The 26,785-nt window shown below is 43.6% G+C and overlaps 1 protein-coding gene across 1 annotated transcript; it reads right to left on the minus strand.

Annotated features, from left to right (window-relative positions):
• Positions 1-359: 359 nt before the first annotated feature.
• RAB12 (RAB12, member RAS oncogene family) lies at positions 360-26,785 on the minus strand. Its single transcript, XM_027068511.2, has 6 exons — positions 26,260-26,785; positions 11,606-11,666; positions 5,058-5,196; positions 3,713-3,802; positions 2,993-3,097; positions 360-1,581 (listed from the first exon to the last, which is right to left on the minus strand). The coding sequence occupies exons 1-6, from the start codon at positions 26,768-26,770 to the stop codon at positions 1,468-1,470; spliced, it is 1,020 nt and encodes a 339-aa protein (XP_026924312.2). The 5' UTR covers positions 26,771-26,785; the 3' UTR covers positions 360-1,467.

Consider the following 26,785-nt stretch of genomic DNA (forward strand, 5'->3'; position numbering starts at 1 on the left):
TGAATAGTATTCCGTTCTACATACAGACGACTTAGGTTTATCCATTCATCTATTGATGGACGCCTGGTGAACAGTGATTCCCCCCGCTTTGGCTACTATGAATAATATTATGAACACTGGTGTTTAAGTATCTGTTTGGGTCCCTGCTTTCAATTGTTATTTTGGCATGCACCTAGACGTAGGGTCAAACTGTAGATCTATGTCTTAACTTTTTGAGAAGCTGCCTAGCCATTTTCCACAGCAGAGGGTCCCATATTTTTCTCGTCTAAAACCCTCAAAAGATTAAGATGTGGAGTTTTTTAAAAACACTGTCAGATGCACAATTTGTAATTACACCAGTAAATGTGGCAACTCAGCTCTCATTCATAAATACAAAATTTTATTTGCACTTCATTAGTGTAGAAAGACCACAATGCTTTTCATATCACAACACTCAAGACACGCCAAGTTATTCAAATACATAATTACTTATTTACCTTGACTAAACAAAACAGTGCAGTTTAATAAAAGATATACCAAAGGTAGAGTTCACAAATCCATTATCAGACCAAAAAAAAAAAAAAAAAGGAAAAAAGAAAAAAGAAACACAGTCTAGGCTTAATGGGAATAAGCTTCACCATAAAGGGGAGAAGTTTTACCATTACAAAGGTATAGAATGTTCAGGTAAATACATGTATGTTCTTTGATATAGTAAAATGTATCTCTTTAAAATTCCTTTAAACAGGATTTGTTTAGGACAGCAGCGTTGTTTTAAAATCTTCTTCTATAGTTTCAAAAACACTTCTTTATTGAATCTTTGTAGTTCTTAAAAGCACAGGGTATGTCCGTTAGGATACCATGAGAGGGATTCTGCGGCTGCAGGACCAAGTCGACCCCTACCCTCTAACCAGCGACACTCTACCGTGACGTAACATCAATAAATAACCCTCGATGACGGCTAGGAACGCAACTTTGCCTGCGGCAGAAATACTCCCATACTTCAGAGATGCTACGGCTGGGGGGAAAGGTCTTGTGCATAAAGAAAAAGCACTTATGATAGCTTTTTTTTTTTTTCCCAAAAAGTCTTTTACAAATTTTCTTTAAAACAGTAAGCGAAGCACCACTTTCTTTCTTCTTATCAGAATATCTTCTGTCCTCCTTGTATAATTAACGAGGACAATTATATTATTTATTTCAAGAAACATTATACCTTTCATTTCTCCCATTCTTCATATTAGAAGTACTATGCTTCCCAGTATATGTACACTAGAGGCTGGGATAATGGATGAAATGTAATAATTTGGAGGGAAATGTGGAATCGATAACCAAAACTTACCCAGGATTGCATATTTGCATATTTACAAGTTAGTGTGTAGCTCTGACTTGGATTACAAAGTGCGAAAGGAAATTGTCAAGATGATTGTAGTGCAGAAGAGAACATTTTCCCCTTTCCAGGAATCACTTCCACTTTGTCTCCAAAGTAGCAAATCAACAGCATCGAACGTGTGGTCGAGGTGGAGGCAGTTCTGGTGGAATCTCGGGTTCTGGTTGTAATGAGAGGATACTATTGGACAACTCGTTCCTTAAAATATCCAGAGGCATCTTAAGGATAAAGAAAAAAGACAGATGTATTTAACCATGCAGTGTGTACGTAAGCGCTCTGCAAATTATATAAGAAAACAAAGTATTTTTATTTGTATTTCTTTAAAGTTTATTTATGTATTTTGAGAGAGAGAGAGAGAGAGAGAGCGCACACGCGTACAAATGAGCTGGGAATGGGCAGAGACTGGTGTGGGGCTCGATCTCCGGAACTGTGAGATCATGACCTGAGCCAAAATCAAGAAGCAGATGCTCAACCGACCGAGCCATCCAGGCGCCCCAGAACAAAGTATTTTTATATAAAGATCTCCAAAGATCTCCAATCATCAAAGTTTAATTAGATGTTCAAATATAAAGGCAAAAAGTGAAAACCAGGTTCAGGATACTTCGTGTCACGGCACTAACACTCCCCAGCTTACATCATACCCTATGGTAAAAGAAACCAGATGGATCTCATAAACATATTTTCCCAGAACCTAGTAATAATGGAAACTTAATGCATTAATACAAAAAAAAAAAAATGGTTCTGCATTTGACTATGGTTTCTTTCACTAAAGAAAAAACTTCTCTTGGCAATTATATAACAATGATTTTATTTAATTAATTAATTAATTAAAATGGTTATATTTATTTTTGAGACGGAGAGAGACAGAGCATGAGCGGGGGATGGGCAGAGAGAGAGAGAGAGAGACACAGAATCCGAAGTAGGCTCCAGGCTCCGAGCTGTCAGCACAGAGCCCGACGCGGAGCCCAATTGTCAACTGCAAGATCGTGACCTGAGCCAAAGTCGGACGCTCAACCAACTGAGCCACCTAGGCGCCGCTAAACAATCATTTTATTAGAAGCTTCTGAATTATGCTTGAACTAGTAGATTATATGTAGTAATAGCATATACGCTTAATACTAAACGAATCTTTGACTGTAAGCCTACAAATGCTTGAAGAAATTGGTGTTCAATGAAGCTATCTAGCAATTTTTCTGCAACTGAGCATCACGGAAGGCCTGAGTAATGGAACCATTATGCTGGGGAGCATAGCACTGAGGGGGAGGCAGGGCCCAGGGCTTTCTCCTCCCCGAGACACCCACAAGCTCCAGGAGGTCCCCACTGTCTTTATCTAATTCTTGTGGGAAAATGGGAAAAAAAGGAAAGCAAATGTCACATAAACATGGCACCCCGTTACACCTGCTCCAGTCACTTCACCAAACCACGTTTAGGGTTCAGCCAACCTGGGCACCACACTGGACACGGAGAGGTCCTGGGCAGGACACGGCTGTCACCACAGCTGGATGCCTCCAGCCGAGTTAACCACCTCACCTGGTTCTTCAGCCCCTGAATAACTACCCTAACTGCCCTCTCTAAAACATCACAGAGGGAACAAAGAATTTCAGATGAAATATTTTCTGGATATTTTACCTTTTTCAGAATGTCATCAACCAGCTTCAGAAATATTTCGTCCACGTTGAAGTTGTCCTTGGCACTTGCTTCACAGAACCGCATCCCAGTTATCTGCTGTGCGAACTAAGAATACAGATTCATTTTTTCCTGTGTGGGGTGCAGTGTGGTCTCGTGTGTGGCCAGGTGGCCTGGGACTGGAGGAATCACAGCTTTTTGGGCTCCCTCTTTCAGGGAGGGGCGGACCAGAAGGTTTGTGAAGCCCCGTTTAAGCTCAGAGTTCACTGTGCCCCAAACCCCTACATGATAAGTTAACAACACGAAACAAAATCCCTGACGTGATGACGTGATGACGTGATGCTGGGACCTTCAAGTCGAATTACTTGCCCAAGTTTCTAAAACTGCAATGCATCTGACATTCAAAATGTGAGTATCACCGATTCCCTAAGGAAGGTTATATAATACATGAGAGTAAATCATGAAAGCAATTTTACGGCTTAGGAAACGTCTCTCTGTAGCAAATGTCAGAACAGATAATAATGCAGTGTATACTGATGTGGACAATCCTCTCCCCACTTCGAAATGCTTTCTAAAGCCTCCTGCTCCTTCCAATCCAAACAACTGAGAAGAATGTGACTGTGTTGTTTCATAATTTAAAGAAATTATTTAAAGACAAAAAGTCTATCCACTGCTAAATGCAGCGTGGACAGTGATGTCCCTTCTGCTCCCCACATCTCTCACCTTCTCTCCCTGCTGCCTGGTGATTTCTCGGTCAGTTTCACAGTCCAGCTTATTTCCAACTAGGAGAAGTTCTGCATCCTCTGAGGCATACTGTGGAATTTTAAAAGAAGCTCCATTTCAACGATGGGCGGTCATATACTGACAGGAAACGTAAGCCAACCTGCTCTGTTGCCACCATTACCTGTTCGTCCCCTCCCCAAATCTCTGAGCAGCTACCCTGTCCCAGGCAGGACTGGTTCAGGTGGGGTCTAAGACGTCCTCACAGGGCTCAGGGCTTTAGAAAGCGATGGGGTAACAGGCATTAGGAACCACAACCTTCTGAGCCTTTGACCAGTAATTTCTAAGAATCTCTTCTAAGGAAATGGCTCACAGAACAGGCACAGCTCTATGCTTAAGATGGTCATCAACTGAAGAGAGTCTGACAAAACTGATGGGGAATGAAATAAGTCAAGGTACATAAAAAGAATGCAGCCATTAAAAAAACAAAACAAAACAAAACTACCCATGCTTCAGAAGAACATTAATAGGACAGGAAGGCTGGCCTGACAGAATATTCAGGGAAATAAGCAGGCTGTAAAACTACATGGAATATGGATTCAATTTGGTTTTTCAGAATGGTGAAACTTTTTTTTTTTTTAAGAGAGAGGGAGTAAGCAGGGGAGAGGAGCAGAGGAGAGAGAACCTTAAGCAGGCTCCATGCTCAGTGTGGAGCCCAACGTGGGGCTCACGACCTGGGATCATGGCCTGAGCCGAAATCAAGAGCCAGATGCTCAACTGACTGAGCCACCCAGGCGCCCCCAAACTATACATTTTTAAATTTACTTTCATGTTTGATTCCCCGAATTTTCTATTGGGACAGGTATCATTAATCCCACAATCAGGAAAAAAAAAGTTAAGCTACAGTTCTAAGTTTTCAAAAAATATAGGTACGGTAGGACCTCTCTTCAAAAAAGACTAAAGTCTCTTGAACAACTCATTTATTTAATTTTGCATATTCTACACAATTACTTGAGACAGGTTTGCAGCAAAGGCACCTGAATGGTGTGACGTTGGCCTAGTTACTCCAGGGTCTCCGTCTCCTTATCAGACAGTGATGTATGGGTAGCGGGACAGTGCCCACCTGACGAGGCTGGTGCGGAGCGAGCGTGGGAAATACTCAAGACAACAGCACTTACTCATAAAGAGGTACGCAGCAAGAGTCAAGTATGAAAGAGGGGAGAGCATTAGATCTCAAGACCCCAGCAGATTCACAAACTGAGTACCTAATGGGGCCCTGAGGCTTGAGGTCGTTGCCTTTCAGTCTACGGGATTCACCTAGGTTCTCAGAGGAAAACAAAACACCTACCTTATCGATCATCTTCATCCATTTTGGCAAATCATCAAAAGTCTCCTTCTTAGTGATATCATATACTAGTATGATCCCCTTGGCACTTCTGTAATAAGCTGAGGTAATGCTGTTGAATCTCTCCTGCCCTGCTGTGTCCCTAAGAAACAGCAAAAATCAGCTCCCAAACAATAACCAGAGGGAGCAACTCCACCTTCCAAAGCAAAAGGGAGGCTCTTCCCCACCCCTCTGCAGGCTGATTCTAGTCCCATCCATGCACATGCATCATTATTAGTGGTGAGGAGAGGAAGTTTTTCTGAGTTAGTTACATTCAGACAAAAACATAAGTCCCAACTTCTCTCAAACCGAGGTTTTAAAAATAAGAAAAACAATGTGTAAAATGACAGAAGAGCTACATCCTCTTCAAACCCTCTTGCTTTTTAAAAGTGATCTCTGTGCCCTGTGTGGGGCTCGAACTCACAACCCTAAGATCAAGAGTTGCGTGCTTTACCAACTGAGCCAACCAGGTGCCCCTGCAAACTCTTCTAACCGGCATCAATGGTTGTATCTGATTTTGTAGAGAAGGTGACCGAGAGTCCATCACTAGTGAAAAATATCATAAACTCAGGGTATTTTCTTAATCCTTCTAAAACAGAACAAGGGGTCAAAGGGGAAGGGAGGAGACATCAAATAGGTTTGTAATACAATAAAGCTCATTATTGTCTGCTACTAAAGCTAAAAGTTGTATTTATCCTCCAGGCTGAAGTCGATCATTTCAACATAAAGGATGATGTAAGCTTACTAATAGCGTATAGCAGCTGGCTGAGACATATTTTCTCCATCTAATAAGCCAAGAAACTGCTAAAAACCATCATGTATTTATGAATGAGCCCGACACAGCAGGGCTTCTGACGGGGAGACGAATGTCTTTAAAGACAATCCATAATTTAGCTTTTCCCAAAGAACCTGAACTCACAGCATACTCCTGGGGGTCACGTGAGACAGGCGGGTCATGGTGTACTAAGACGGGGGCAATGCAGCGAACAAACAAGGTTCTTCACTGCAGGGCCACTCAAGGCCTCCACGTGAGTTTGAGAGGTGGTGAGAACGTGCAGATTTTCCCAAATGCAACTGATCAAAGACTACTTCCCTTCAGGTGCGCTTTGTGGGGCTGTATCCCTAAAATACTCTTTGGCAACGGGGTTGTAATTTATGGCTTTGTTCAGACTGGCTTTGCCACCAAATTAGTTCCCATTAGCAATGGCGTTATCATGCCAAATAAACAAAAGAGCTTGTTGGCAAATTCATTTTCGCATGAAGCAAAACCGTTTGCTTTGTTCCAGAGGATATAAGAATCCCCTGCTGCTTTTGACTGGAAGGCCCAAGAGGGCCAAGGCTGGTCTGTTTCTGTCCAGCAGGGTCCGGCAGAATGCCTGGTCCACAGTGGGCCATCAGTAAGCCTATGCTGAACAAAAGGTTACCGATTTAAAGTGTCGACGCTGACGCCACTTCAAGGCAAAATAAACTTTATTTTTTGACCGAGAAATGCCTAACAAAACTGGAAAATTGAATAGGATAGATGGGGACTGAATTCTTCAAGATTCCTAAGAAACCCTGAAGACCACACTAATAGGCACTGCACCTTGAAGGGAAGTGAGAAGGAATGGGTTCAGATACCATTTCATTTACATGAGGAATCAATGAATACAATTCTTTCTGGAATCCTACATATATAGGGGTATAATTAATACTTATGAATCAACAAAGAGTTCAGTCTTTCACGGCATGGTTTTCCCAGTCTATCACAGTTATGACTTGATCAAATTAGGCCTTTTTGTCTTTTAAAAAACACATTTTTCTACTTTGAAAAGTAGAATTGTTAAAACAATATAGCTACACCACAAATTCAGCAATTAGATTTAAGACCTTCAAGGAACATTTTGGGAATTATGTAGTTTAATAAGCCTTTACTCTAAGCAACTTTAATCTGGCTATTGAGTGTAACTCAGCTGACATTAATTTCTATAGACATTCAGTGAATTAGAGTCTAGACAGTGGGGGCTCAAAACCAGTGAAATTAGAGATAACAGACAACAATAAAAAATTACTTTTATTTAAGGTGGTAAGAAGACTTGGCATGAAATCTACTCTCTTTTTAAAGAGTTTTGGGTATAAAATATAGTATTGTTATCTACAGGCACAATGTTGTACAGAAGTTTCTAGAGGTTTTAATAAAAAAACTAACAGTTGAAGAATAGGAAGAGTAAAGGGCATTTTTGTTTTTCACCTTTTGAGAGAGAGAAAGAGAGACAGAGGGAGGGAGGGAGTGAGGAACAGAGAAGATGCACACATGTGGGTGAGAGGGAGGAAGAGGGAGGGAAGGAGAGGGAGGGGAAGCAAGAATCCTAAGCAGGCTCCAAGCCCAGTGTGGGCCCAACATGGGGCTCCATCTCACAATGGTGAGATCATGACCTGAGATGAAACTAAGAGTTGGATGCTTAACCAACCGAGCCACTTGGGTGCCCCTAAAGGGCATTTTTCATAGTTAAAAACACCTGTTGCCTGAGCGCAGTTAGCAATGTTCAAAACATTAAGAAATTAGCAGTCTCTGCTGGCTTTAAGTCAGACACAAAAAAGAGGACAGACCTCAAAATGCAAAATCTGAGGCAATCATTCCAACACAAGTAAACGAACCAGTAAGTTCATTTACAAAAACCCCAATGAGGAAACATTCATCAGTTCACCACTCCCATTTAATGTCATTCCTTAAATTCCATCTTTTGCCTGGCTCTGAATGCTTGAGGTAGAAAAGCACCTTCCTTTGAGAGACTGTTCCGTATTTCCAAAATATGTGGCTTGTACAAATTTGTTTTCTTTTCCTCTCAAGCTCCTTTGCTTATTTCCCCTGCTAAATTGTCTGTACCACATATGGTCACAGAATAGGGAAATAAAATGCCAATGCAGTTCAACAAGAATTTATTACATACCCACTCTGTACCAGTACCATAAAAATCCCACACAAGTTCCTGCTTCTCAAAACCGCACATGCTAATAAGACACCAATGCACTGATCGTGCTTTTATCTTTCTGTGAAGATGCAGAATCCTACTATTTCCCCTCTTTATCTCCATAAACCCAAGTTTTCATTACAATGATAAAGAGCTGATTTCTCGACATTTACAGTGTATTATTGCAGGGAAAATTGTCACCTGCTGCAGCGGGAATATGAGGTGATCATTTCCCTCTCTGCTCTTGGTGCAAACTGAAAGATTCCTGCAATTCTGTTTCCCCAGTTTCGTAATACAACTGTGCTTTGAAAATTCAAAGATTCTTACTTGTTGTATTTAATATATCCACTTAAAGATGTAATTAGGAATTTACAGGGCAAGGTCCTGCAATGTGCATGAAATGTCCCATCTCTTCCACGCAGAGGATGAAAAACGAGCCTGATGTTGACATAAGAATGCTGGCAAGATAGACAGGGATGATTCATTTTAATTCTGCTTGCCTAAAGGTAGGAGACAAACGTCATAGTTCCAAAGTCCATTTCGACACAAGAACTCTAAGTCCCTGTGTATGATCTTCAGGATGGCATTCGGCATTCGAATGTAAATTCATGAACCTATATTCTAGTTGACACATTTTATTTTAGCTACACTTACGTAAAGGTCTTTTACACACACATGAAGAAACATTTTAGATGCAGAGATGAGAAAATGGTCCTTTTTCTGACCACGGATAATCAAAGAACTGAAAAATGTGGCCATGACATAAAAACGTGGCATGAAAGTGTGACGATGCCGTCCGTAGATTTTGGTAACTTACACTTTTAGGAACCTACGGTTAATATTTTCTCAGATGGAAATCGTCACGAAAAAATGCACTTCTTCCAATCAGACCTCTATGAAAATCGACTGGGAATGTCCATGGACTGACATTCTAGAAAATCAGAGCACAGCTATTATTAGCAGAGCACAGGCTACTGAGGCTCTTTGAAGAGCCCTCTCCAACTACACTGGCTCCTCCTGGGCCCTCAACTGTGACAGTAAAGTGGTGACAGCATGCCCGCGACAAAGCAGACATGACAGCAAGAGTACAAGCACCGCTTCTAACTCTGAGGTAACTCATGTTATTACTTTAAATCGTGAACCACGACTCCAATACTTCCTTTCTATCTACTGCCTAACAACGAAGAAAATGTTTAATCCTTTATGTAAAAAGCTTCAGAAGACAACAATCTTACTTTGAGTGTTGTGTGATTAACAAGTGGCAGGCATTTTGTGGATACGTTATTCACTGTTGAAAACCCCTTTGGGAAAAGAGAAGTCCTTCCTTCCTCACTGACTCATTGGGATATTCCCTGTGTGAAACCTGTAATCAACCTTCAAATACATTCACTGAACCTCATTTTCCTCCCTCAGTTAATAATCTTCGAAAGAGTCAAGGAGAAGCAGAGGAGTGGCTCTGGGAAACGTAGTCACATCCAAAAGAAACGTGGTTCCTGGGTGTCCTGTACATTTCCCGAACTGCACCCTCTGGCTTTTCCCCGCAGGGTGGGGCGAGTAAGGTGAAGCCCTCTCAGATCAGATTCAAAGGCGCCGTGGTGAAATTCCAGAAGTACCCAATGTCAGCAAGCACAGAGTCTTAGTGGGCTGAGTTCCAGGGAGGCACAGGACATCTGGACATACTTTTCACAGGTCAGATTACTACTGCCTGAGATGAAAACTGAAATATTAATACAGTAATTAAGGTATGTCTTTTTAGATAGGCCCTGAGGTCATCCCTTAGACACTGCTGTCATTCAGCAAGCAAGCTTCAGACATTCTAATATTAGCCACATAAGCCTTTATTCAGGATAAAGTATCCTTCAAAAAGTATCTCCCCCACATGTGCTAGGTACAGAGGTAAACATACTCTGGATGATTTTTTTTTTTTTTTAAACTAGGCTTCATGCCCAGCACCGGCTTGAACTCACCACCGTGAGATCAAGACCTGAACTGAAGTTAAGATTCGGCGCTTAACCAACTTAGCCACCCAGGCGCCCCCTGGACGATCCTTTTAATAACGGTCTTTTACCTTGAGAAACTTAACAGAAGACCATGGGGGAGGGGAAGGAAAAAAAGTTAGAGAGGGAGAGAGCCAAACCATAAGAGACTCTTAAAAACTGAAAATAAACTGAGGTTGATGGGGGGTGGGAGGGAGAGGAGGGTAGGTGATGGGCATTGAGGAGGGCACCTGTTGGGATGAGCACTGGGTGCTGTATGGAAACCAATTTGACAATAAGTTTCGTATTAAAAAAAATAGGGATTGCAAAAAAAACCCAAAAAAAACAAAAAAAAATGGTCTTTACCTTAGAGAGCTTACAATCAGAAACAACAGCACGTGTGAAAGATCCTCTGTTAGCTCCAGAGTTCAAAAAATGGGCAGCAATGTACAAAGTTTGTGGACTTTCCAATCAAGGGCTAATAAAATATATCCACGTTTTTTGTCATCAAGTATTTAGACAAGACTGTTCATGTTTCGAAATCAAGCCAATAACCCCCAAACCCAAACCGGCCTTGAAGTGGGGGAGAGTCACAGGAGACCAAACGAAGACATTACCTGGGACGCCTCCAGGAGGCGGCAGTGCGCTCGGCTGCAGCCGGGCCCCACCCAGGGCACGGGTGAAGGATGAAGGCATGGCACTAACACTCAAGCATTAGGTGACCGATGATGCCACAGATGAGGCAGCAAGTAACGCGGATGAAAAGCAAACACACACATGGTGGACAAACACTCAGAGCTGAGCGGACCTGCAGAGGAGTTAGTAGGCTGAGTACACAGCAGCTGTGATGTTAAACACAAGAGGGCGGTCTCGAACCCCTCAGCGGTGCCACGTTTAAACCGCCACCAGATCCGCGCTGCACCGCAGGTCGGTCTCCCGGGGGGGGGGGGGGGGGGGGGGGGGGGGCGGACAGCTCCCGGCGCCGCACAGCTGCGACAGGGCTGGGCTGGCTCGGTCGCCCAGCCGTGGTGCCGCGACAAAGGGGCTTCTCTCCAGAAAGTGGCCGCGGATTCACACCCAGCTGGCACTCGTGGGGCTTACGTCACGTGCCGCCAGCCACGCGTCCAGGGGGAGCATGCGTGTCGCACGGCGGTGCTCACGCTCTGCCCGCCCTAGGCAGCCCCCCAGCCGTCTACGGGGAATCTGCCTTGAAACTGAGTGCACCCAGTTAGGGGCGTGCTGGACTTTCCTTGCGGGCGATCAAATAGTAACTGGAAAAATGTGAAAACACGCATTTGAGCAATCATCTAAGCGATGACAGTTTTGCTATTATGTCAAATGCTTTGAAAAGAGGCATCGAGGCTCCAAGCATTAAAGTTAACAGTGTTCTTTCACCGCTCCCCATGTGCAAATGAAATATGAAATGGGCAGACATTTCTAAATTTCCTCATTGTTCATTTTATTTAAAGATGAGCAAAGGAGAGGAAAAGTAGGAGAGGCAAGCCAGCTTGAACAGTTAATTGTATTAGACAGGCGAACAGACTGTGAACACACATGGTGTTACTGGGTGCACATCCCCACTTACCAGATCTGTAATCTGATTTTCTTTCCTCTTAGCTCTACGGTTTTGATTTTAAAGTCAACACCTGTAAATAGAAAGAAAGAAAGAAAGAAAGAGAGAGAGAGAGAGAGAGAGAGAGAGAGAAAGAAAGAAAGAAAGAAAGAAAGAAAGAAAGAAAGAATAAAATGCAGTTTGCCATAAAAAAGAATCCTATGTGTATATTTTGTATCATTATCAGTAAGACAAAAAACCTGGTGTTACTAAATCCCAAAAGGAAAAGCAGAAGTCCACCAAAGTCTATGATGCTCAGTCTATATTTCCACATACAAGTGTACAAAGTCAAGTTGTGTTTTACAACGAAGTACCTACATAGCATTTGCTGATCGTAATATGATTTATTGCTACCACAGTTTAGCATAAAAGCCATTTAGAAATTAGCAATTACGTTAACAACTGAATGGCTTTAAAGAATGATATATTGGGGAGAATTCTTACAGGAAGTGCTGGAAACTTAATCTTGATTTCGAATAGCCTTAGTCTGGATTTAGAAATCACTGCATTGAACTCTGTAGCATTCACAAAGAAGTCAGTTAATATGTAAACATTACTTCTTTATCACATTGTGAATAGCATGGAACAGGAATTATTTTTAAAAAACTTACTCATAAAGGTTAACATTCTCAATTGTAATTTTGATTCATTTTAATTCTGAACAAACCGTCATGTATCACTCACTATCCTTTCCTAATTCAGCCCTTAAAGCTTCAGCTGATTTTTTTAAACCAAATTTTCATTTGTATATGTAACCTTATACAGGTCTCAGTTATAGAAAACTTATACGTATATTTCCAAACAATATTTTTTTTACACACTTTTTTAACTGAAAAAACAAATCAAAGGGACGCTCACTAAATTGGAGAGTCAGAATTACTCCCTACGGGAACCACTTCCTGCCTGTCTCAGGATCCGGCATCACAGTGCTGTCAGGCCTCTAATGGGCAGGGGCCCATGTCCTCCAGTGAGTGCTACAGGACAGCATGGGGGTAAGGACCCTACTCCCAAGCTCTCCAGCTCAGGGATTTGATGCAACACTGCAAAGTCAGATGATGTTCTCAAGGTGAAGTGAAAGACATGTGACTGCGTTTTATAATTAGCAACACACTGCAGACACCAGTGCAATAGGAAAGACATGTTTACAACCTGGGGAGGGGGGGCGGGGCACCAGCCCTTGGTCTGTACAACAAAGAGAAGTTGCAGGAATATAAAGTCACAAGAGAACAAAGCTAGAGAAATACTCTGCATTTCAATTCTTAATCTCTTATACCAGACATAATTTCAAATGTCACTGAGAAAAAGCTGGTTAATTCAATTTCACTTTCAGTTCTGGAACCGATTTGCTCTTCAAAGTCAAATGATACTCTAAACCAGCCTAGAAACAGAAAGCATGTTTGTGCATTACCAATATCTTCGGAGTTCCTGAATGACGCAACCACAGGGAAGAATGTAACTTAAAGTGATACTCTACAAGGCACAAAAAACAGCCTGGAGATATTTGCTAATAAATTCTGATTTTAAACAGGCACAGCTTAAAGACAAAACACTGGTCCTCCTGATATTAGCTAAAGTTAGGGCCTCCCCACGTTGCTCTGTGATGGCAAACTACAAGTCAAATTCATATTTTTGTCATGACTAGTATTCTACTTTACTTGTTTCCAGTTTGAGGTTTTGTTGTTGTTTTTTTTAAGTTTCAGCTAAGGGGACTGTAAATTTTGTAAAACGTGTCACAGTGGCTGCTACTTTATTAAAAAGAATTGGCAGATAAAACTTCTTTTGTGAGCTCTGCTTCACATCAACTAAAAGAATCCCTTGAAATAGCCAGAGTCAATAATTTTTGTTTTGATTAGGCTGTTTTTGCTTAAGGATTATTCTGAACCCGAACATGTCAGACACTTTCTACCTACTTGAACGATTTATACAACTTTCACAATCCTACACCAGGACTCTTTTGTAACCACCAAGTCTAATGAGTAAGAGTAAAAGCTAAAAGGCTGTTAGTGTTCAAAATCAGGAAATAAGTGGTAATGTTATCATCACGTGATTATAAACAGGTTACTAATTTTAATAGGACAACAAAACAAAGATGAACCCACAGCGAACAGGATTAAGAGTCTGTTGAGCCAAGAAGACATCTATCTAGTTTCGGGCACATGGGTGGATTGGCTGGTTGAGCGTCCAACTTCAGTTCAGCTCATGATCTCATGGTTAGTGGGTGCCAGCCCTGCGTCAGGCTCTGTGCTGACAGCTCGGAGCCTGGAGCCTGTTTCGGATTCTGTGTCTCCCTCCCTCTCTGCCCCTCCCTTGCTCATGCTCTGTCTCTCAAAAATAAAAATAATGTAAAAAGCAAAACACACAAAAAAAGACTATCTAGTTCTAGTGAGTTGCTTAATGACAACTTCACTAACAACAGAAAAATAGTCTAAATCTAAAATCCCATTAAAATAGCCCTCTCTCTTAAATGCAATATCCTTTACCACATTTAACAGCCACTCAGTAGCTTGTAACAACTGGAAGCTTACTCTAACTTATGGCTTGGAAACACATACTTGTATCAGAGTATACAACCATTTCTAAGAACATTACATCAAGTCAGAAATCTCTTAAGGTTGTCTATCTTAAAAATTTGCATGCCACAGAAATTATAATGATCCTTAATAGAAGATATTAGGTCATCCGTAGCCTCAGATATTCAGTGATTCATTTTAGGAAAAGTCAGCACAGAGCTGGCCTTGAGAAAGAGCTCCAGGGACCAAGGTTTAGGAACAGGTAAGGGACAAAAAGAATGGCATGCCCATTTCCAGCCCTTGCTGAAAACCCAGTTTCCTACAGGTAACTTGACTACCAGGGGAAGCAATCAGCCCTACCACTGGTTGATGGGGACAGTCTCTGCCCTCAAAGGGCTTAGTCATACTGGCCTAAATCGACACCCCATGCAGCTGGCAAAGAAGTGCCTTTCTCTGCTGTTCTCTCTTCTTAGAGAACCTCCTTGTCTGCCCAGAAACCTCTGACAGCCCAGTTGATTCCCAATCTGAACCCGGCTGCCCGCCCCACAGTCCCATCTGTGTACGGTGTTCTTGGACCTGAACTTTCTCCTGGCCCTTATCACAACATTCCTTCTTTGCTGTTTGGTGTCTCCCTGAGGGCACAGTCATGCCTGACTCCCTATAGCCTAGGACATTGCCTGGCACACAACAGCAACTGGGTAAATCTGATGAATGAAAGCCACCCTCTCTTCTCCATCAAATACTAGATACGTAAGAAGAAATGCTGACTATTTTTGGGAAAAATTAAGGAAATTTATGACTGTTTAGCAAAAACAAAACAATAAAACTCACACAAAACACTTTAGAAGAAAGGAGAGGCAGATGTTCTGAGTGTCTGGTGCCCAGTACCCATAGGTCATTCCAGAAATAGAGTATTTCATTTCTCCTACAATTCTTATTGTTGATGGTAAATCCTTAAAAGATGGGGCAGTCTTTTTTAAAAAAAAATTTTTTTTTAACATTTATTCATTTTTGAGAGACAGAGAGAGACAGAGCATGAGTGGGGAAGGGGCAGAGAGAGAAGGAGACAGAGAATTGGAAGCAGGCTCCAGGCTCCGAGTTGTGAGCACAGAGCCCAACACGGGGCTCGAACTCACAAACCCCGAGATCATGACCTGAGCGGAAGTCAGACGCTCAACCGACTGAGCCATCCAGGCGCCCCGGGGCAGTCTTAATATGCTTATAACTTCTCCCTCCATACACCCACCCCAGGGGATTATTATGGTAATACTGGATTCAGTCACTTAGACAGGAAGTGGTCCACTAAGTGAATTACTCTAGCAAAAGCAGCTTACTTTTCTTGAAGCTTGCTAATGCTATGAGAGTCTTTCAAAAAATATTTTAATCAGGGTGCCTGGGTGGCTCAGTTGGTGAAGCATCCGACTTTGGCTCAGGTCATGATCTCAAAGTTCATGGGTTCAAGTCCCATGTCGGGCTCTGTGCTGACAGCCCAGTGCTGGGAGCCTGCTTCGGATTCTGGGTCTCCCTCTCTCTCTCTGCCCTGCCCCTGCTCATGCTCTGTCTCTCTCGCTCTCAAAAATAAATAAACATTAAAAAAAAATTTTTTTTTAGTTTTTTAATCATAAAGAACACAGGTTATAGGGGTTATAATTCCTATAACAATGGGCACAGATGGCTCCATTTGAGTCACCACGTCTCCTTGATCTTGTTTTCTTTTTTAAATTTTTTTTAACGTTTATTTTTGAGAGAGAGAGAGAGAGAGAGAGAGCGCACGCAAGTAGGGGAGGGAGAGAAAGAGGGGAACCGAACCTGAAGCAGGCTCCAGGCTCTGAGCTATCTGCACAGATCCCCATGCGGGGCTTGAACTCACGAGCCACAAGATCATGACCTGAGCTGAAGTCGTATGCTCAACCGGCTGAGCCACCCAGACACCCCTTGAGTCTTGTTTTCCTTTAATAACAATGATAGTGGACGTCTGTCAAACGCTCTGTGCTGACATGGGATCCTACAGCAGCCCAGTGAAGTGAGCACTAGTGTCCTCCTTTTACAGAAGGAGACACCAGAGTGGAGACAGGATAAGGTATTTGGCTGTTAAGGTCATATCCCGTGCTAGCTAGCCCAGTGGCAGACCTTAGATTCAAATTTGTAACATTGCCCGCAATGAAAAGTTGTTATACTAAGAGTCAGATGCATGAAAACAAAAGGAAAGGTGTGAAATGTTCTGTGAATGACCCAGAACCACACTGATGGAAATGTTTAAAGAACAAAGCCTAACTTTACACTTGGTCTTCTCTGCATTTGTTTCCCATAGATCTTAGCAAATAGCATAAAGGACTGGCATAGGTACTGCTGATACGAATTCTAAGATCCCCTTAAGGCAAAACACTTATAAAACATGACCATATTTCTTCCTGCTGGGCCACAAGAGGTTACAAAAGTGAAAATGGCAAAAATAAACAGAAGCTTCTTTCTTCACATTCCTTTCCAGAAAAAAGCTAAATAAATAAAAGCAAAAATAACAACGTGGTCCACACCTGTGATTACAGCAGAATGGACTGCTCTTTTTCTTCTCTGCCCTGCTTCCCTCCCCCTCCTCAAAGATCTGATTTTTCTTTACCTAACACTTTTAGGACGTTGAAAGATTTCACAGACTTTGGAATTAAGTCTCAATTCAAACGGTGGCTGTCATGTTACGGACACTTCATAATAACTATCTTAAGTTCATACAGTGGTGTTTCTTCCAAGGACATAGATTCTATACAGGGTCATCCAATTTGGGACATGGTCTTTCTACTAAGGGGGAGGATTTCCAGAGTTTTCATGGCGCTGAGTGAGAAAGTAAATTAAGAAAGGAGTCAAAGGCACACAGAGGGAGGTACATTTAATGCTGGAAAACAAGTCACTTGAAAGCATGTGGGGCCAGTCTTCTGCCTAAACACCACCGGCCAGGGAAGAGTACAACCTAAGTCCCCACAGGAAAGCACCACATAAAGAAAAGGATTCAGTAACATAGAGAGACTGAGTGCTATGACTATAAAACACTCTGATCGGCTCAGCAGTAGGTACTGTTAGGAACACAGGAAAGTGATGGTAGGACATTAAAAAAATGTTTATCAGGCCTGAGGACATCAAGCATCCATCCTAGGAGTAAGATCTGCTTCTTCCTCCTGCAAAGAAAGACCACACTGCATCTCGCCATCCCTGACACATGCAGCACGAAGAGATGGCACTTGGCTGGACACCTGCACCACGAACTCCACGAGGCAGGGAGGAGTCCAAGGCGATCACTTCAAAGGAGAGGCGGGAGGGAACAGAGCGTGTGCCCCACAGAGCCCGTCAGAACCGGCAGGCGGCTGCATTTTCACGAAGTATATACATTTAGGAAAGCACTTCACAGAAAGGGTCTGTTCCCTTCGTAATAAAAAGATGAAGAACCCTTCTATGCTGCTTCCTACGCCTCAGGTACTATTCTAAGGGCTTTATGTCCATTAATTCACTGCAGTGTTTGCACTTGCCAGTTTTATGAGGCAGATATTATTGTCCCCATTCTACAGATGAAAACACTGAAGTCATAGGGGCTAGGAGCTGCCCAGGGCCACTGAGCAGATGAGTATTAGAGCACCGATTTGAACCCTGCGGGTGGCTCCAGGCTACACTCTTACCTCACCGGGGCAGCCTCATCTGATAAGAAAAGGAGGGAAAGGCTGCAAGATATAAAGCTATCTTTCATGGTAAAAAAGTTCTGCATTGCTAAGGAAATATTTTTAAAAACTAAGTGAGGTCTGCTGGTGGCCTTGGACATGCTGTTCCTGCACCAGGAAGCCTTCCTGTGCTCCCTGGTTACAGACACACATACCCCTCTCTCAAAAGGTGGGGACAACGTGCCTTGAGTCACGACAGGAAGAGAATACTGAGGGAGGGGAGGAGAATCTGAAAACAAACAAACAAAAACAACCATAACCTTAGACGATGAAAAGTGGATCAGTAGTATTTTCTTCATATGCAAAAAAACATTAACTTGACTACTATTCAGATTGGGTCCATAAAAATGCAGGCACTGTCAGATGCATTTTGCCCTTTAGCCAGGTCATGTGTTTACATTTTGATTTTCATATTCACCTGTATACATTTCGGTATGTATCTCTAAAGGATAAAGATTCTTTCTTGGGACTGTTTCATCTATGAGACACTTTTTTTTGCATCTATGGTATAGATTAGGAGGAGATGGGAACATAATTGACATTTATAATTGTCCCTTCCAAGCCAGGTACCTAAGATATTTCATCTCCATTTATTCCTGCACGTGAGACGAGAAAAGCGTGTAAGTCCTTCTTATTTCTTTTCATGAGTGCGGAGACGGAGATTCAGTAGCTCACTAAAGACACACAGACAGCTTGTGGTAGAGGCAGGACTCACATCCGGGACCCTGTATCCACCTTTGAAATCACATCATTGGGGTGGGAGGCAGAGAACATTGTCTAGAAGGAGGAGTGGCCAAGGAGAAGGTGGAGTGCTTTCCTTTAGAAGTGAAAATTAAAAGTGAAAATTTGATTGTAGGTGTGATGGGTTAGCAGTCAGCCAGGAGGGGGGCTCTGGGTGCGGCACGCCTCAAGAGGGAGAGGAAGCACGTGAATGACAGAGCTCCTGGTTTACAGAGGCCTGTTCCATCACCGGGTCTCCGCTTAGAGGGTCCTGGATCCTAAATTAAGGTGGGCAAACCAGGAGAATTTGATTTATCAGTTACTTCCGCCAGAAGCCCGCTTGAGGTGGAAATAGAATCTGTTTGGTTTTAAAACGAAGAAGGCATTACATAAGCACCACAAACCAAACATTGGAGGCTGTCAGATTTGGAGGGGAAAAGGTTTTCAATGGAATCGAGTGTTCTATTCAGCTGGTGTGTTTTCTGGTTTTAAAGGATAAGGGGTTTTTGACAAACATAATCACATTCAATTAAGGGCACTATCTGAGGTCCGTAGTTTGGTTTTCCAAATGTCAAAGATGTGCGATAAAAGGACAAAAGAAGCATAATCAATTTCTTCCTCTGTTGAAGTACAACAGCATATAGCACTTTACCTCTTTTCTGAGGTTTTATTGTGGCTCTTTCCATGAGTCACCTGCCCTTCTGAAAAAGGACAAGCCAGGTAAGGAGGTGTTAGCTTTGTGCCCTTTAGAATAGCTAGCAGAATGGTGTCTTACAGAAAAACAAACAGCCTCCTGGATAACACCTACTGAGTGACTAGGCTATACGAAGCTACATTTTCTTTATAAATTCCAACAAATGCTTCATTAGAACAATGTATCTGGCACCCAAGGCTGGAGAATAATTTGGACTTAGCAGTTCTCAAAGGAACCTACTCTGCCTTCTGAAGCCAGTTCTAAGATCTGCTAACAGATTGCTCCTGGCAGATTCCAAGCGGCTGGAGGGAGCGAGGCAATCTCTAAGAATCTGGATCTCTATCATGCATAATAAAACCTTTCTTCTTCAGTGCAGAACAGTGAAAGAAAGGCTGAACGCACTTAAGCCAGGTCTCTAAATAAATTTTTATTCAACCTGAACAACCAGACAACAACTAAATTTCCATATTTTCTTTGAAAGCTATTCCACAAAAAGGGACGTACGTGCTCTGCACAAGCCTATCCGTTTGCACTGAGTTCATTAAATAAATCAAGCTAATGACAATGCATAGCATCTGCTGGTATAAAAACGAAATGTTAACCATTTGCATCTGTTCCTTTCACACTGACATCTCCCTGAGTCATCGTGTTACATCATTTTGGCAGAGGAGTGAGACAGCACTGGAGAGGCTCGGTGTTGGGCTCTTGGGGTGGGAATTCTGGACAACTCTCCTAATTCTCTTCTAAGTGAAGCAATTAGGCAGATCAGCCATGGCATGGAAGACTGCATATGAGCACACAAGAGCAAAATAAAATACACCATTTGGAATTTTAATCCAGTATTAGATGCTCATTCTGGGACTTCCAGCAAAATGTCTGACCTGTTTCCAGAATGAAGTATAAGCAGCTTCCAAGCAAATGGAAGCAGCCGTTCCATTGCTTCCAGGTAAAGCCGACCAGACCCCTGTGGGCTGCATTTGCTCCATCATGTCCCCTAACATTCAAGGCCAGACCCACAAGAGCCGCTTCTGCAGGGGACTTATGCCCACCTGTTTCCTGATAAAACGCGGCCACCTACCTGTACCACTAAGCTTCCCTGCCCATGGAACAAGCATCCTCAGTGCACCTTCATCTTAACTCTGGACAAAAGGGAGGAGTCTGGCAAAGAGAACACAGGGACCATGGCCAGTAACTGAGGGAAAACAGGCTTCAGTAAAGCACCATCATCTATGACCAGTCACTCTCAGGGGCCAGCCTGTGAAGTCTGATGTGTTGATGCGCAATGAGAAAAATGAAGAGTGGTGAGGTTCTCGGAACTAAATTCAAAGAACTTTTTAATCCTGATAGTCTGTCTTTCCTTCTTTTCTTTTCTTTTCTCCCTTCCTTCCTTCCTTCCTTCCTTCTGAAAAGCTGCTGACAGCAATTTAAAAAAATGTCTTTACCTGGCAAAGTAAAAGAACTGGCAATCCTAGGTTGGCTTCCAGCACTCTAGGGGAAATTTTACTGCCCAGGAAAATCAGAATTCTGTTCTAGACTGCCTTACTCCTACTTCTCCTCCTATATTCATATATTCATATGTATGAATATATTTGAATATATATGAATATATTTTATACATATATATACACGTATAAAATGTTGGAACATTTTAATAGATATGCAAAAGGCTGAAGATGCTCGAATGATCGAATATTTAGGTAAGAAATACAATTCTTAGAGCATATGTTAAAATCCAGAAGGCAAGTGACAAGTGATGATAGTGGCATAGTTTCAGAAAAGTCAATTTCATTGATACCATAGATCAATGACAGCACTATCTTCACAGGCCTGTAGGGGGCCTCGATTAAGTTGTGAAGGACTTCATGGTGTTTGATTTGGAGTCACAGAATTTTCACAAAGCAAAGTAACTTTAAATTTCCAAATAAGCTAAGGAACGGTTAGAAAGAACTCACTTGTAGTAGCAACCCTGGCCCTGATCACTTGCTGACCAGCTGTGACATGTGGGTAAGTTGCTTACCTCTCTGGGCCTTTGCCTCCTTACCCGTAAAATGGGGATACATTTCAGGATTGCTGTGAGGATTAGACAGTGTCCCTTTTGCTGGCACATAGTAAGTGCTCAACAAACAGTAGCTACTAGTAATAGAATGTTACATTTTATAAGCACAGACAACTAAATTACTTATCCAAAGTCACAAGCTAGTTACTGACACCTAACTCAAAAGCCCAGGTTCCTCATTCATATGCCAGTTTTCTCTAGAATCCACTGTTGCTGGTGTGGGGGTGAAGGTGGGTGAAATCATTTCAATTCAAAGTTAACAGTTTCCAACAGTTATACAGAAATAAAACAAGTGCTGAGATATATAAAATTTAATTGATTTGTTTCCTATGTGTCAGATAGTTATAAATTTCTATAGCAGAACTAACTTGTTTCTATTTCCTTAAATGTCAAAAAAACTCTACTGCACTTTTTAAAGGACCTGTCAAATTATGCTAGTTATATCAGATTAATTCAATTCCATGAGTACAAAATCCCACTTGAAAATAATACTCCAGGGGCGCCTGGGTGGCTCAGTCGGTTAAGCGGCCGACTTCGGCTCAGGTCATGATCTCACAATCTGTGAGTTTGAGCCCCGCATCAGGCTCTGTGCTGACAGCTCAGAGCCTGGAGCCTGTTTCAGATTCTGTGTCTCCCTCTCTCTGTGACCCTCCCCCGTTCATGCTCTGTCTCTCTCTGTCTCAAAAATAAAATAAATAAACGTTAAAAAAAAAAAAAGAAAATAATACTCCATCCTAGACAATTTGCATTAAATAAGTCAATTAGTAAATAGTCTTTCTAGCTTTTTATACCCTGGTGAACTTTGTGTTTTTTAAACCAGAACAAAAAAAATCAACATTTGCTCATTTATAATTTTATGAAATCCCTTGGGATTTCAGCTACAATCTTATTTATTTCTTTAAAATTTTTTTCTTTATTTTAGAGAGAGAGAGAGGAGAGGAGAGGGGCAGAGGGAGAGAGACAACCTTGAGCTCACAGCCCGACACAAGGTTTGATCCCACGACTTCAGCGTCATGACATGAGCTGAAAGCAAGAGTTGGATGCTCAACCAACTGAGCCACACAGGCACCCCTCCACTACAATCTTTTATAAAAAGTTCAAGTGAACCTGATTCTCTGTAAAAAGGCACGCACGGAGCCACTCCTGTAGATTCTGAATTACATGAGTCCTTCACTTTAGTGACCCACCTGGGCTGGTGCATGCTCAGAGACTCTTCCCTGCCATGCTGTGGGGTACGGAGTCATGGGGAGCACACATCTGCAAGCCCAGACAGGGTAAGGGAAAGTTCTCGGTGGAAGAGGCTCTTTCTCTACGTGGATCCAATGTTACTACTGAAACTTGGAAAACTGGCCTCAGAAGCACAATTAGCTATGAGCTCACCGCTCAGACGTAGGCCTTCAGGTCAGGTGACGACAATTCCACACCACACCCAACACGACATTTAAACATCACTTTTCTTTGTGTGTGTTTCTGTTTTAAGTTTATTTATTCACTTTGGGAGAGAAAGAGACAGAGAGAGAAAGTGAGAGAGAGAGAGAGAGAGAGAGAGAGAGAGAGAGAGACAGCGCACTAGTGGAGGAGGGGGCAGAGAGAGAATCCCAAGCAGGCTCCTTTGTGTCAGTGCAGAGCCCGATGTGGGGCTCGACCCCACTAACTATGAGATCATGACCTGAACCAAATTCCCGAGCCAGATGCTTAATGGACTGAGCCACCCAGGAACCCCAAAATACCATTTTTCTAAGGCAACTTGCAGAATGAAGCACTCCGATTAGGAGGAAGCCTCCCAGACACAGCCCTCTTCTTAGGTTCCCCCACTGGAGGGGCTTCCACTGTGCTCCTTGAGTATTTCATACACATTTCCACCACTGCTCTTACTAACAGGGGCATCTTGCTCCCCACAGGCTCTGAGCCACTTCTGGACAGAGACGGTGTCCTGCTTACCACTGGGTAGCACAGTACCTCACACCCAGTAGGAGCTCAGTAAATGATCTGATAGCTGGAAGGAAAAAAAAACACAGGCAGGGATTGCAGGGGGAGGGGGCAGCTAGTTAGCATTCTTCAGCTGTCTTCATACTCTGGATCAGACCATAGGTTATCAACTTTCTGTGAACTTCCCACAATTATTAAAAACTTATCGAGTCAAGCACTATAGGCTATGTTTGGAAGAAACAAAAACCCAACTGCACAAGGAACCCTGTGGTGGTGGCAGCGTGGGAGACATGTGAAGTGTGTGTATTTGTTTGTTAAGGGGACAGAGAACCAAACTGCCTGGTTTCCTTGCCTCCTGTTTCTTCATCATTCCCCAATAAATATCCTATGTAATCCTGCCAAATTAGTTTCGCTGTCTCCATGCCAATGCTGTATTCAGAGGCCTTTCCAGCTCTAGTTGCTATGGGATAAGGCCCATGCTCTTTAGCATGGCAGGCAAGGTCTGGAAGCTTCAAGCATTATTCCCAGGGTCCACTAATGAGTCTTTTCCAGAATGTTCTGTGAGATGATGATTTATACTAAGAAATATATATTTGGTCTTTGTCCCCATTCCAGTCACAGAGCTCCTAGAACCCTTGGGCTTTTCTATGAAGAAAATTATAAAAGTATCTTTTGGTATGTTAATGAGGTGACTTCTAGACCACTCCCAGAGGTGACTTTTAGAATGCTCCTCACCAAAAGATGGGGGATGGTCAACAGAAGAACTAAGTGATTAGAAGGTTGGAACTTTTGTCCCCCACCCCAAGGAGGGAAAAGGGGCTGGAGACTGAGCCCAATCACCACTGGCCAATGATTTAACCATGCCTACATAATGAAGTCTCCATAAAACCCAAAAGCGCAGGTTCCAGCTTGGAGCTGGTGAACATGTGGATATTTGGGGAGAGTGTCATGCTCCGAGACCACATAAACACCGGGCCCCTTTCTGAATCACGTACTTTTATGACTCACTGGTAATCTAGTACACAGGAAGTTTCTCTGAGTTCTGTGAGCTGCTCTAGCAAATTAATCAAACCTAAGAAGGTGGTTGTGGGAGTCTCTGATCTACAGCTGGTCAGTCAGAAACACAAGTGAAAACCTGCACTTGTGACTGGCTGTGAAGAAGGGGGCAGTTCTGCACAACTGATCTCTTAACCTGTGGGAGTGGGGGTGATGTTCCACTGTGGCCCCTGCTTAGAAAACCCTTCTTCACCCCTTCTCTTTCCCACTCTAAATTACACCTTTGTCCATTTCCTAAACACCTCCTCCACCCACGCAAGCCCTCATCTAACCACCTATAATGCCTGTGCTGATTTCTCTTTATCACACGGTACAACCCTATCATCCCTCATTTTTATATATTTTGAAGTGTGCAGCCATAAAACACTGATACTTCTGAATTGCTTTTAACTCTATTGACATCAGATACTAAAATAACCATGTGAAACCTCATTCGATTGTTCAATTCTTCTACATGATCCAAGACTGGATATTTAAAACGGGTATAGTTATGTTACTGAATTTTAATATCATGGTCCCAAGGGCGTCATTTTAAAAACAAACGGTACAGAGAGCACAAATATTTCTCAAATAATCTATTCCAAAAAAGCAGTAAGGGAAACACTTCTCAAAGGCAGAACAAAAAAGACAACATGAAATTTGGGGGGGCTAATTGTCCAATAAGACACTGAAAATGTAGTAATGTCTTGTTATAGGACACTTAAAAAATCAATTCATCCCCAAATTCTACCGTGGTGGGTAGCACTAGTTACAAAGCTAAATATGTGTAGAAGTATGTGGGAAGATACCTTTAATTCTGTATTTCACATTTTCACACCTGTCAATGTTTCTTGGACCTCTGGACCTCCTTGGGGAAATCCTGTATTGCCCATCACTGAAGATGACTGCCCTTTACTTTGAAGAATTACCTCATCTATGGGGTTCCCTAGCTTTGACAGCTTTAAGGGGTTTGACATAGAAACAACTTCTACCCACACCAACCTGACCAACCTCAATGCCAACTCCTGTAAATCCAACTTCGTTTAAAAAACAAACAAACAAACTCCCCTGCAGTTTCGATTTTAGATCCCGAAGACAAAATACTTTCTGACCTGGAGAGTTACTGTATTTACATCACCGTTGTACTTCACCCACCGGGAGGACCCTGGCACACTCCTCCCCATTTCTTCAAGACCTAGGGTTACGCGAGGTCATGAACAAGTACAGCTGAAGTCCCTCTGTCCCGCATTCACAGATACTACAAGAAATTTAGTGTAGTTTTACTCTTAATATTCTCCCCAGATCCTCCACAGGGAATTTCAAGCTTCATTATTTCAGCGCATTAGAAAATGGGAGTTCAAAATTAGAAAATAAGCCCTGGTTCTCACAAGGCACTGCTAAGGCACCAGAATTGGCTATAGATGACCCACTTTGGCTATCTGGCCAGGGGCACAGCTTCTGCACTGCCTGCCTGCTTCCCACATCGCATTACCTTTTTTCTTGGGTGAGTAATGTAAGGGGCAGGAGTTTCCGTGGAGAGATTCTCACAGTCCCTGAGAGCGGAACAGGACCAATGTATCACCCTGGTCTCATGACCGGCTCTTGGGGGGTGCGAGAGGGGACGCTGGTTCAATAACCAGCTCGGATCAGGGACGTGGGAGGGGCGTGAGGGGTCTGTGCCGGGCGAGGATGGAGGGCCTGGAGGCCCCAAGGGCAAGTGTGCGTGGAGACTACACGAAAATCTCGGCCTGGCTTTGGGAACAGGATGGAGGGGCTTCCACTGGGACCGCCCCTCCCCCTAGATTTCACCGAAAAGCCCATCCTCCAAATGCAAGGCCACCCAGCTGGAGAGGGAAAGACTCACGGACGCGAAGAGAAATGAGGCCGGCAGGGCGCAGGGCACTAGCCCTGGGGACCGCGGGAGGGCAGAGTCTGCGGCGGAGGGGCCCAGCTGGGGTCTGGCCCAGTCCCGGCGCCCTTACCCACGGTGGACTTGCAGGCTTCGCAGAAGGTGTCATCGGTGAAGCGCTCCATCAGGCTGGTCTTGCCCACGCCACGGGAGCCGATGATGATGACCTGCAGCTTGAAGTCGGCCGGCCTGGGGGGCTGCTTCCTGCGGCGAGCCTGGCCGCCCGACAGCGCCGGGGAGCCCGCGCCCAGGCCGCCGCCGCCCCCGGCCCGCCTCTGCAGCGCGGCGGCCGGATCCATGCACGCATACGGCTCCCGCTCGGCCCGCCGCCCGCCGCCGCCCGCTCCCGGGCCGCGCGCCCCGGGCCCCGGCGCCCCCTCGGCCTCCGCCGCGCGCCGGGGGTCGGCCCCGGGCTCGACGTCCGCCCGCTCTAGCGGCCCCGACAGCCCGCGGATTCCGCGCTGCAGCTGTGCCTCCGGCCGGTCCCCTACGCCCGCGTCCAAGCCGCCGCCGCTGCCGCCGCCGCTGCCGCCGCCGGGAGAGGAGGAAGGGAAGCAGCTACTCCGCAGCAGCGGCAGCAGCATCCCGGACGAGGAGGG

The sequence above is a fragment of the Acinonyx jubatus genome, chromosome D3, assembly GCF_027475565.1.
Source record: "Acinonyx jubatus isolate Ajub_Pintada_27869175 chromosome D3, VMU_Ajub_asm_v1.0, whole genome shotgun sequence".
NCBI lineage: Eukaryota > Metazoa > Chordata > Mammalia > Carnivora > Felidae > Acinonyx > Acinonyx jubatus.

Coding starts and splice junctions, on each gene's coding strand:
- RAB12 (XM_027068511.2), bottom strand. CDS start 26,770: ATGCTGCTGCCGCTGCTGCGGAGTAGCTGCTTCCCTTCCTCCTCTCCC. Junction 11,667..26,259: donor AGCCTGCAAGTCCACCGTGG/GTAAGGGCGCCG, acceptor TTCTATTTACAG/GTGTTGACTTTAAAATCAAA. Junction 1,582..2,992: donor TTGATGACATTCTGAAAAAG/GTAAAATATCCA, acceptor TTTATCCTTAAG/ATGCCTCTGGATATTTTAAG.